This window comes from Miscanthus floridulus, chromosome 1, assembly GCF_019320115.1.
Source record: "Miscanthus floridulus cultivar M001 chromosome 1, ASM1932011v1, whole genome shotgun sequence".
NCBI classification, from domain to species: Eukaryota; Viridiplantae; Streptophyta; class Magnoliopsida; order Poales; family Poaceae; genus Miscanthus; species Miscanthus floridulus.
In genome coordinates, this window is record NC_089580.1 from 148604763 (window position 1) to 148617502 (window position 12740).

Below are 12740 nucleotides of genomic sequence, written 5' to 3' on the forward strand. Positions count from 1 at the left end.
AGATTCCTCGTCACATCGAATCTTTGGACGTATGCATGAAGCATTAAATATAAATAAAAAATAAAACTAATTACATAGTTTAGACGAAATTCACGAGACGAATCTTTTAAGTCTAATTAGACTATGATTAAACATTAATTATCAAATAACAACAAAAATACTACGGTACCATTTCGTCAACTAAACACGGTCGAATGTTTTCCGGATGTGAGCAAAACCCCAAAGTCCAGCCCTCCGCATCCGTATCATGGCAACGATGATGACGAAGGCCAGGGGGGTCCCTCCCAGCTTTGACTCTTGCAGGCAACACCACTAGGGGGGCCCAAAATATTAAAAAGGCCGGCCGTAGTAGGGGGCTGTAGGGAGGAAAACAACATTACAAAGCCGAAAAAGAGAGTTCTACCATCTGTTTGAACATTGAAGCAAGCAAAAACTTTGCTCCAGACTGGCTTTCTGCTAACAACAATGGTAGAGTACGAGGGGCCTGTTTAGTTCCATCAAAATTTAAACTTTGGCACTATGTAAAAAGAAGATTTTCCGTCACATCAAACTTGCGGTACATGTATGGAGTACTAAATGTTGACGAAATCAAAAACTAATTGCACAGTTTAGTTGTACTTTGCGAGACGAATGTTTTGAGTCTAATTAGTCAACGATTAAACAATTATTACCAAATACAAACGAATGTTACAGCCTTTCAGGCGGCGCCGATTCGGCATGGAACTAAACGTGGCCGAGAATGGACATGCATGTCGAGTGAGAGACTTTTTGCACCAAGACTGACGACTTGTATCAGACGTTGAATATTGTTTGGTCGCACAAGAAACTATGAGTATTTTTTTTTCTCATTTTCAGTTGAGAATTTGATTAAAAGGGGGGGTGGGGGATGGCGTAGCGTGATCAATAAGGCAAAAACCGGCCTACCTCTACCTCGGCAAGCATTTCAAATCAGAAATAAAAATCCGGACCCCACAAATTATTACGCATACAAATTCTAGAAACTCCTTGCTAAACCAAAAGAACTGGAAGCAAAACATCAGCCAGTTAAATTACTGAAAATCAGCTATTTTATAGAAATAAAACATATTTATAGAAATCGGTTTATTTTCATAAGAAAAAATGTGGGGGGGGGGGGGGGGGGGGACATCCTAAAAAGGAGAGAGAAGAAGAAGCAACGCAAGAGCCAAAACAGGAGAGGCGGCGAGGGACCAGCGTGCAAATAGCAAGCCCCTAGCGACGACTAGCGTGCTGCGTGCCGGCCGGACAGACGGCGGAGGAGGAGGAGGAAAGCCGAAAGCACCAACTCCCCCCTCCTCTCTCGTCTCCACTCCACTCCACTCCACTTCCTCCCTCGCTCGCTCAAACACAGCACAGCTTCCAACGATTCCATTCCCAGCTCCCTCCCCACCTTTTCCTCCGTCCGCCCCCCCGTTCCACCCATCCCCCCCTCCCAACCCATTTCAAATCGCACCAAAACCCCCCGAGGCCGAGGACCTGGAGCGAGGCCGCCCCTCTCCGCGCCCGCCGCAGCCAGGCACCCGCCCCGCGTAGATCCCCCATTCCTCGATCCCGTCGCTCGCCGCCGGCCAGATTCCGGATCCGCCGGGAGGTCTCGTGCGGAGGCGGGAGGCGCTGCTGTCTGTGGTCCGTGCCTGCCTGATCGGTTGCTGCGAGTTGGCGGCGGGTGGTGGTGCGGCGGCGGCGGGTCCTGGCATGGGGTTGCGGCGCCGGGGCATTTCCTCGACCAGGCGGTCGGCGGAGGCCTAAGATGCGAGGGCGGCTGGCCCGGGGAGTGGGGCACCAGCTCGGGGACCGCTTCTCGCCGTGCGCCGGCGTCCGCCTGCTCATGCTGCCGGCCGCCCGGGGCCCTCGGCGACGGGCATTGGGGCGCGCTCTTCCCGCGGGGTGCTGAGACGCAGACGCGCGCGCGTGCGTCCGCCCGCCCGGGCCCGGCGGCCATGGGCAACAGCACGTCCCGGGTCGTCGGCTGCTTCGCGCCGCCCGACAAGGCCGGCGGCGGCGGCGGCGTCGACCTCGACTTCCTCGAGCCGCTCGACGAAGGGCTCGGCCACTCCTTCTGCTACGTCCGCCCGGGCGCCGTCGCCGACTCGCCCGCGATCACGCCCTCCAACTCCGAGCGCTACACGCTCGATTCCAGCGTCATGGACTCGGAGACCCGCAGCGGGTCCTTCTGCCACGAGCCCGCCGCCGACGACCTGGCCGCCGGGCTGCAGCGGCCCTGCAGGAGCTTCGGCGAGACCACCTTCCGGACCATCTCGGGGGCCTCCGTCAGCGCCAACGCGTCCTCCGCCAGGACGGGCAACCTCACCGTCTCCCTCGCCGGTGACGTGCAGGAGCCCGCCGCCGCGTTCGAGAGCACCGCCTCCTTCGCCGCCGTGCCCTTGCAGCCGGTGCCGCGGGGGTCGGGGCCGCTCAACACCTTCCTGTCGGGGCCGCTGGAGAGAGGATTCGCGTCCGGCCCGCTGGACAAAGGCTCCGGCTTCATGTCTGGGCCATTGGACAAGGGAGCCTTCATGTCAGGTCCAATCGATGCTGGCAGCAGAAGCAACTTCTCAGCACCTCTTTCCTATGGCCGGAGGAAGGCTCGTCTGGGGCTTCTTGTACATAGGATTAGCAGACCCATGAAAACCGCATTGTCCAGAACATTCAGCAGGAGCTCACAGAATCCAGGCTGGGTTCAGAAGTTTCTGATGCATCCTATGGCTCAACTGCCCTGGGCAAGGGACGCAAAGTCCAGATCAGAAGGCTCGCAGAATGGGTTGGAACCTGGGATACCTGAACCTGAGTATAGTGTGACAAGGAACCTTCAGTGGGCTCATGGAAAGGCAGGGGAAGATCGGGTTCATGTTGTTCTATCCGAAGAGCAAGGATGGCTGTTCATTGGAATTTATGATGGTTTTAGTGGCCCTGATGCACCTGACTTTCTAATGAGCAATCTATACAAGGCCATTGATAAAGAACTGGAAGGACTGCTCTGGGTTTACGAAGACAGCTCTGAAAGGTGTGACCATGTATCTAATCTTGAAGAAGGTGAATCAGTTGCTGCTTCTGTGAATGCTCCTCATGATGATACTGGCCACTTCCAGAGTGACAATGGGAAACAAGAACAACTTGGTAATTTTGGAAAACAAAATGTCTTGCCTGGAAAGGGTGGTGATGAAAGTGCCTTGCAAGTTCAACCAAACTGTACCAGCTGGGAAGAGAAAGATTTGGCTGCACAGGATTCAAGTAGTGAGAAGTTGGGCAGGGATGAGATAGTTGAGGAAATGGCTGGAGCTGATCTGGGAAATGATCTCCAAAGTAGAGAATCACACAACTCGAACAGAGGTCTTTCAGGTACAGATCTAAACACCAGCTGTAGCTGTGCAACAGAAACTAGTGCCTATTGTGATCAGCATGCCAAGTTCTTGAAAGAAAACAGAAAGAGCAAGCGTCTTTTTGAGCTTCTTGAGATGGAATTGCTACAAGATTATAACAAAAGGTTATCTAAGGCGTCACCAGAGGAAAGGGAAATACCGAGCTTGCATGTTGCACAGGCAGGCACTGCAGAAGGGAGCTCAAGAAACACAGCTGAGATCTCCAGGTGTTCATTGGCAGCAACTGGAGAATGTTTCGATGATTCTGAAGATCTTGGAAGTTCAAGACATGCTGATAGTGTACTTGGCACGGATCTTAAAGAGTGTACAGGGTGTTCAGTATCTACATCTTCATCAGGGCACAAGCAAGTTACGAGAAGATTTGTATTCGGATCAAAGTTGAGGAAGATGTACAAAAAGCAAAAAATGTTGCAGAAGAAGTTTTTCCCATGGAACTACGATTGGCACAGAGATCAACCTCATGTTGATGAAACTGTTATAAAATCTTCAGAAGTCACTAGGAGATGTAAGTCAGGGCCAGTAGAGCATGATGCTGTATTGAGGGCAATGTCACGGGCACTTGAAATAACAGAGGAAGCGTACATGGAAATTGTGGAAAAGGAGCTTGATAGACATCCAGAGCTTGCATTAATGGGTTCGTGTGTCCTTGTAATGTTGATGAAGGACCAGGATGTATATGTCATGAATCTTGGGGATAGCCGAGCTATATTGGCACATGACAATGATCAGTACAATAGCTCAAGTTTCTCAAAAGGAGATTTACGACATCCAAACAGGTCAAGGGAGTCACTTGTCCGTGTCGAACTTGATAGGATATCGGAAGAGTCGCCGATGCATAATCCTAACAGACACCTAAACAGCAATACAAAAGCTAAGGAACTCTCAATATGTAGATTAAAAATGAGAGCGGTGCAACTGTCAACTGACCATAGCACGAGTATCGAGGAGGTAATAATTCTGTTAAACAAATGCTATTCTTGTTTTCACTTCCTAATGGCATCTGCTATCATGTACATATTTGACTTTGAGTTCTTCATCTACCAATCCTGCAGATTTAACAGTTCTTTTGATCAATTTTCTTTATTTCCTTAAGGAAACAGCGATGCGATATAATAACTTCTAGTTGTGCAGTGTGCCTTAGTTAATTCATCGATGCTTTTTTTCTCGAATACGCAGGAGAGCTGCATATCATTATATTAAGCAATACAGCGATGCTAAAATATGCAGTCTCCTGATTCGAGTTGATTGTGGCACAGAATTTGATAGAATTGATTGTATTAGAGTCTACATCTCTTCATATATCCAAATATTTTACTTGATACTGTAAAATCACGATTGTGGTTTTACAAGGTATTGGTAAGTAGTTCAGTTAAGTTAACAGGAAATTAGCAATCGGAAAAGTTATTTAGAAAATAAACATTATGCTCTAGCTCTTATATGTGCTTCTGTGATTTTTTAGATACTATTCCTTTCAGTTGGTCAAAAATATTCAAACTCACCAGCTACCTTGAACTTTTTGAAGTACTGGTTTGGCCCATCATCATCATGTGTCCAAATGAATTGACCATAGACTTCTTGCTCAAAACTTGTGCCAGTGAATACATGCAAATCACTGTGTCCTGAACTGCAGCTAGATAGTCTTTTTTTTCTCGAACATGCAGGAGAGCTGTCTATCATTGCATTAATAGAAGAAGAGAGTTACAGCACGCACGCACCCACCCCACTGTCATGATAAGCTATAACTGCCGCTTTGAAGACAAAGAACGACCCAACCCAACGAACTTAAAAACCCAAGCTAGGAGCAGTAAGGAAAGAGAGCACCTTAGCTCATGCCGTGCACCAAAGCTGAGATTCCTCCCCAGCAAGACAAAGGGCTGTAACTAGGCTTGAAGAAACGCCATTGAACACACAGTCGTTTCTGTGTTTCCACAGCATGAAATTAGCAACTGGAAAAGTTATTTAGAAAATAAACATTATGCTCTAGCTCTTATATGTGCTTCTGTGTTTTTTTATATACTATTCCTTTCAGTTGGTCAAAAATATTCAAACTCACCAGTCACCAGCTACCGAACTTCTTGAAGTACTGGTTTGGCCCATCATCATCACGTCCATAGATTTCTTGCTCAAAACTTGTGCCAGTGAATACATGCAAATCACTGTGCCCTTTTGTCCTCAACTGCAGCCAGATAGTCTTTTTTTTCTCTTGAACATGCTGGAGAGCTGTGTATCATTGCATTAATAGAAGAAGAGAGTTACAACACGCACGCACACACCCCACTGTCATGATAAAGCTATAATTGCCGCTTTGAAGAGAAAGAAGAACGACCCGACCCAACGAACTTAAAAACCCGAGCTAGGAGCAGTAAGGAAAGAGAGCCCCTTAGCTCATGCTGTGCACCAAAGCTGAGATTCCTCCCCAGCAAGACAAAGGGCTGTAACTAGGCTTGGAGAAACGCCATTGACCACACAGTCGTTTCTGTGTTTCCACAGCAACCAGCTAGATAACAGTCTCAGCCTGACTTCTTGAGTTATCTAAGATGATCAGTTGAGCTTACTCACTAATTTAGCTATGCAGGAACTGCTAAATAAGTTCTGCAAAACAAAAATGTTGACTCTAATATTTCTGTTTGTCCAATATACCAAATTCCATATCTAAAATAATTTTTGAAATATAAGGATTGCTATATTGAAGGGCAGGCTTGGTGCAGGCAGTAGAGTCTTACCGCCTGTGACCGGAAGGTCCCGGGTTCGAGTCGCGGTGTCCTCGCATTGCACAGACGAGGGTAAGGCTTGCCACTGACACCCTTCCCCAGACCCCGCACAGAGCGGGAGCTCTCTGCACTGGGTACGCCCTTTAAGGATTGCTATATTGATTATTGAACATTAGTATACCTTGCTTGCTATAATTGTTCGGTACATCCTTTACAAGAGATCTACATACCACAACCTAGTTTATTTGCATGTAAGCTCATAGATGACGAGAGGTCTAGTGCTAACTTCCATTTAATTGTTCTCTTTATGAATTCATACCAATTGATTTATAAATTTGCAGTTATCCGGAAGGTAATCTTTTGCAACCTTTCAACATTCATTTTCTGTGCTGGACATTGCAGCAGAGAAATGAGCCATCAGTACTAGTTTCTTCTTAAACTGCCTGGGTTCACATTATTACCTTTTTAGCATCTAGAGAACTTATTGCTCACTAGTTTGATTATGGCCTTATATTGCCCGATCTTTAGATTGTAAGTGTCGTTTTTATGTACTTTCGTCCAGTGTTTTACACCTGCAGACATTAATTTGGAAGGGTGTCTAATTGGCGCTGTTTATTACGTCCTGATGTAAATGAAATCAGGCATATCTTTCATCTTCTAGAGATGCCTTTGAATGAATCAGTCTGGTTTCTGTAGCTAGGTTATGGTTTTTGAGGCGTCCTGTGGCGCTGGGGGTACGCCTGGATGCCTAGACGATGTGGCGTGACTAAAACCTTGTGGCGCCTGGGCTGGGGTACACCTCAACACCTAGGCGGCGCCTCAAAAACCATAGAAGAGGATATAAGACTATTAGTTTTTTTCTTCATTCCTGCTCAGAACAAATCCCCAGTTGGTTCATCCAGTCTGTTAAAGCATTTAACTTACTCTTTCAAATTTCATTGTTAAATCTGGTTAGCGTTCTACCTTGAACTGTTACAATGGTGACTACTGGCTACAATTTGTTTAACCATTCAGTTTTGTGATGATGCACTTCAGGAAGTCTTGAGGATTAAAGTAGAACATCCTGATGATCCCCAAGCTGTCTTTAATGATAGAGTGAAGGGACAGCTGAAGGTTACTAGAGCATTTGGTGCTGGTTTTCTAAAGAAGGTAAGTTCATATGACCTTGCATACCTATGACTGATAATTTGTCCTACCTTAGTATGTCAAACAATTATGTGACTATGTCAGTAGTCTTTCATTTTTTTTATCATGCTGAGGTGTGATGTGCCTCTCATGCCAGAACCACATCCTTCAATTGTTTCTGTGCTGCTTGTGTTAAATAATGGAAACTAGGTATGTATTTGTCTGGGTTTTGATCAAGGCTAGTGTACACAGCAGACTAACAGAGGGCTCCATGTCCACTAAAACACCAGGAAAGAGTGAGCTAAGATGCTAGTCATTGATGCATATCATCTCCAATAGTTGTCATAATGAAATATCTTCCTATCTTGTTTCATTATGCATTAAACTGCCACATGCTGGTTCATATGACATTAGCACACGCACACCTACAGTGCCTAGATTTCAAGGTGGCGGTTAGAATGTAGCCATCCCTTATTGCCTTGATAACCATGCAAAGGGCAGAAGAGGCTAGGTCTGGTGGTCACATAACTGAAGATGAACAGATTTTATGGACAATTGTGGCAGTAGTTTTTTCTTAATTTGTTTAACTAAACTTCAAATAAAAATTCCATTGGTCTAGGATGATCTCAGTACTTTCAAGAGGCAAAACATGTTTATTTTGTTGCAACATAATCTTGTGTTCAATTGGTTGAGTTGTCTTTTTTGCCTGTTGCAGCCAAAATTTAACGAGGCACTACTTGAGATGTTCCGCATCGACTATGTTGGAACATCACCATATATCAGCTGCAACCCTGCTGTACTTCACCATCGTCTCTGCGCAAATGATCGGTTTCTTGTACTGTCGTCAGATGGATTGTATCAATATTTCAGCAATGACGAGGTAGTTTCACATGTGTTGTGGTTCATGGAAAATGTACCAGAGGGAGACCCAGCGCAATACCTTGTAGCTGAACTTCTTTGTCGTGCAGCCAAGAAGAATGGTCAGTTCTGCCTCTGCCTTAATTATTGATGGCAATAAGACTATGAAAGTACTTTTGAAATCTAATTGTTGATGGCAATAGAAAAGAAATTTGTATTTTAGCTAAGTCATTTTTCTGGGTGTTGAATGACACATGCAGGAATGAATTTTCACGAGTTACTGGATATCCCCCAGGGTGACCGCCGGAAATACCATGATGATGTTTCTGTTATGGTAATCTCACTTGAAGGAAGAATCTGGCGATCTTCTGGATGAGTGTTGAAACATGACCCAGTCTGTTCCTTGCAGCCTTGCTTAGTGTAGTAAATCTCAACTAGGAAAGGCACCAATGTCTTGCTCTGTCTTTATTTTTCAACCATGTTCAAATTCTGGCAATCCATGTGCCTTTTCTGTCTTCTACATTTTGGATTTGCGCTGCATCCTTGGGCAGTCCGAGTCCGAATTGACATATACAGGTTTTTCTCTTTTGTTATTAGGAAAAAAAAAGGTTCTTTTGAGGGCAGATATGTTTTCCCGGTGTTGTGGGGTTGTTATTTTCTGTTTGCTATATTTTTCTCTTTGCCAAAAAGGATCGTTCTTTTCTAAGTTGGGTCACAGGTGGCGGGTGTTCAGGTTGCTGCGAAGCGATGCTGACTTGCTGAGCAAATATGCATTATACAGTTGCTTATGTAATAGTATAAATTGTTTTGGGGCATAGGGGTTGGAAGTTGCATCAAAGAGCAGCTTGTGCTGGTCACTTATGCAGTGCCTGTGGTCCTACTTTGTCAATTTGATCTGTAGCAGGCTTGTCCGTGCTCAGCAGCGTTTGATCCTTTTTTGACGCTGGGTGAAAATGGACCCAGGCACAGTGAGTAGCTGACTGACTTCCTCGAAGTTTGTCGGTGCACCACTCATGAAATTCAGCTGATCAGACAGACCATGACCTCCTTGCCTTTTGTTTAGATTCCTATTCTCGTTGAGGACCTGTTAGTTACAACCAGGAAGTTCAACATGAACAAAAGATTCCAGAGGAATGTGGTGGACTGGTGGTTATCGGCCCATGATGAATCAACCTCAACTATGAGATAATGACAGTGTGATTCTGAACTTGGAATATATGCTATGACCGAACTTTGACCCAGCATTTTTCTCTGGAGCCTCTCACTGCTGGATTCCCCATTGGGATATGCTAGAGAGATGCTGGCTTGCTTGCATTCGGGGTTGAAAATTCTGGTATGGTACCATTGTTGTGTAGTTGGGGTTTGGCAGGTTTGATAAGTGCAGAGTGTGAAATGATGTGGTCAATTCTGAAATAACTGCATGAAGTGGGGGAGTATGTTGAGAGGACTTTTGAGGCGTTGAGCTTTAGGAAAGGGAGAGACCACAAAACTAGTTTTATAAACCCGAAAAACAACTGAAATATGGTTTGGTTCACATGATCACTTCCTTCTTGCCAAATGCACATTGTTCAGCATAGGATATAATCATATATTAAAATCGAGAAAAAATAACTCACAGAAACTTCCATGAATTGCACACTAAGAGATATACTCTTATTTTTTCTTTCAGAAATATGTAAATTCTGTTTGACCTTCAGATCATAAATGTTGTAATAATGGATTAGCTATAATCTAAAAATAGATTAGATGTACCCACAAAACTAGTATTGAATTGTTGGGCTCCTCATGAACAACCCAATCTTAGCCCATTTTTTAGACAGATCCACAAACTTTGCATTGAATTGTTGGGCTCCTCCTCACAGAGAGGAAGAACCCTCCAAAAATAGGCGTATGCTGCTTGGTGCAGCGGGCACACGGTATTCTTTAGTAAAAGGCGAAAGAATAGTTCGCTCTGTGCCCACTGCGCAGCTGCGTGCTCTCCCTTCAGCGCTGTGAGCCCTTGTAAATAGCAGCGCTCCCTGCTGCCACTGGCTTCAGCAAGCGGTTTGGCACTAAAACGACAAGCGCTGGCCGCGCCGCGCGCACTGCGCCCGCGGTCTACGCGAACGGGCCAGTGGCCGACTGCAAAAAGGCCTACGCTGTGGATTTGCATTTCCTGCAGGCAGAGCCAGACGCAGTGATGAATCATGATGCCCACTGGCCCAGAGGACTGAGCAGCCGCTTGCTGTCCGGCCCAAACAAATGCTGTGAAGTGAAGCGCAGGGGCTTGCCGGGCTCGCCCGGCTCCCCAATTTCCATTGTCCATTTCAATCTGTGGTGACTGTTCCGAGTACCGACGTGTATGTATATATATATCGGGCTTCCGTGAAGAAATCCAGCCATTGGATTGGTCCTCGTTTCCACGCTTTCCCTCAAGCTCCGTTGATTCCGAGCAGATCAAGGATTAATTTAAACGAGGTCTAGCACGTCCAATGCCATGGATTGAAGAACTTCTTTCAGACACCATGTCCAGTGCAAGGAAATGAATAAATTTGTTTGCACGAAAGAGTATAGGCGAGTGTCAAGAGTGCAAAAGAGTATAGATTGTCTCGTTAGCTTTACATATTTGACTAATATAAATGAAGTAATCTGTCTCTATACATAATTTTATTTTACTATTCTATAGGCTAGTCATATATGATGTTTTCATCAAATGTGTTATATGAACTGTACAACCCTTTGAGTGAGGAGAACACAGGAAGCTCAGTGAATACACACACTCCCTCCATTCTCTTTTATAAGACACACACATATATCAAGAATCAAACTTTAAACTTTAACATTAATTTGGCTAACAATTTTTAATCATTATGATAGTTGGTATGGTTAGATTTGTAATTAAATAATATAGTATCCAATTATCATAAGTTTATAAACATAAACCACACCTTACAAAAGAGAATGAATGGTCAAAGTGTATAAACATAAGTGAACACCTTTATTCTATCCAATTATTATAAATTTATAGACATAATATAAAACAAATAAACGGTCAGAGTGTAATTTATGATAAGTGTCATATCAAAATCATGGAACCCCCTCTCCAACGCCGCACCGTCACAGCCCTACACCTCGCCCTCTCTGTCCTTAACGAAAGCCCCAGCGCAACACCAGCTCCACATCACCGCCCCTCCCAGCAGTGGCCCCACGTGGGACATCAAGCGTGCAGAGGTGAGCTCCTCTCGGTGACATGACATATATGTGCTGCTAATTTTGAGAGAGAGAGAGAGGAGTAACAGAGAAGGACAAGGAAACACAAGGCGACTGAATCGAGATAGGAAAAGTCTAAGAATGACGGAGGGCAGGAAATTAAACAATGGACAAAGCTGGAGGGCCTTTTAGGAATAAAAAAGCAGGTTTGAAGAAACGCTTCGCTGTTTAATTAGGAGCAACTCCGAGAGACTGTTGTACCCTCCGACAACTTCTTTAAATAGATCTCTTAATATAGACATCTTTTATTTTAGATTTCTCGCTAGCAGAGATAGAGAATGAAAATGACTCTCTAGAATGTGCATAATTTAGAGATGGTAAGAGGTTATAAAGATATAGAAAACGATTTTTACTTAAATGACTCTTTAAATAATAATTTAGAGAAAGAATTTTAAAAAGACTCGCAAATGCAGTGTATCCCGGAAGCACGTGTGGCTATCGCCGGTCGTTGAGCCCGGTAAATCCTGAGTCGGTACATCGTGCTGTCCACGCTTTCAGTTGAGTACGACCGCGACCGCTCCTTGGATGGAGGCCTGCAGCCCAACAGCAACTGCCCGGCGATACCCAACAGCTAGCAACTGCTCGTTGGCCAATAATCATTTCGGCAAATTTTATTTTGAGGTATATACGTATGTCGTCATCAACTCATTTTTTTTTATGGAATCATCAACTCATCGTACGTAGACTGAATGGTTGCTTGTCTTTGTGCTTTCGTAATAGCTTCTCAGATTCGTTTTTGACAAATTAAGCGAACAGCTAGTAGCTCTATTCGATTAAAGGTATTGCCACATTGGTAGTTGCATATAGCTGTTGTACAAGCAACTAAACTCGTCGTACAATCATCATCCAGAGCATCTCCACGAGTCTTTCTAAAATTGAATCTCTAAATCATCGTTTAGAGTGTCATTTGAGTAAAGATCGTTTTTTATATCTTTATACCCTTCAACAACTTTTTTATATCTTGTACAGAGTCATCCTCGCTCTCCATATTTGGTTAGCGAGAAATTCGGAATAAAGGATGTCTATATTTGGAGATCCAATTAGAGAGGCTGTTGCAATATATTTTCCCCCAAATTCTCTACTTCTATAAATTAGAAGAGATATATAGAGTTTTTGGAGTTGCTCTTAGGTCATTAGGTTACACCATGTCGTCATCATGTCCCATTGATCATCAGTTGAATGGATGAACTGTGCAAGGGCCGAATGAATAAACCTTCTTTGTTTTTATCTCTAGTGCAAAGGGGGACAAAAACTCACCCTTTCAACAAAAGCTTTAAACCATACGTATCTATCAAAGTCGAATATATATGCATTGATTCATCTTATATAATGATGAATGCCATTTGATCTTTAAAGACGCATGTACAAGAACTGATGATAAAATAATGCATCGTTGCAG

General features: G+C 44.5%; 1 protein-coding gene and 1 non-coding gene across 2 annotated transcripts; one reads left to right on the top strand and one right to left on the bottom strand.

The window, feature by feature from the left end:
- The first annotated feature begins 1278 nt into the window (after positions 1-1278).
- LOC136543701 (protein phosphatase 2C 32-like) lies at positions 1279-8748 on the top strand. Its single transcript, XM_066536080.1, has 4 exons — positions 1279-4346; positions 7145-7258; positions 7950-8214; positions 8353-8748. Exons 1-4 carry the CDS (start codon positions 1959-1961, stop codon positions 8466-8468), a joined length of 2883 nt encoding a protein of 960 aa, XP_066392177.1. The 5' UTR covers positions 1279-1958; the 3' UTR covers positions 8469-8748.
- Positions 8749-9942: 1194 nt separating this feature from the next.
- On the bottom strand, positions 9943-10062 carry LOC136512486 (U5 spliceosomal RNA). The gene has a single exon (XR_010773102.1). It is a non-coding gene; the product is annotated as a U5 spliceosomal RNA (small nuclear RNA).
- Between the last annotated feature and the right edge of the window lie 2678 nt (positions 10063-12740).

Excerpts from the sequence above, each read along its gene's own strand:
- LOC136543701 (XM_066536080.1), top strand. The coding sequence starts at position 1,959 with ATGGGCAACAGCACGTCCCGGGTCGTCGGCTGCTTCGCGCCGCCCGAC. Across the intron at positions 7,259-7,949 it reads GTGCTGGTTTTCTAAAGAAG|CCAAAATTTAACGAGGCACT; the intron begins GTAAGTTCATAT and ends TGCCTGTTGCAG. Across the intron at positions 8,215-8,352 it reads TCGTGCAGCCAAGAAGAATG|GAATGAATTTTCACGAGTTA; the intron begins GTCAGTTCTGCC and ends TGACACATGCAG.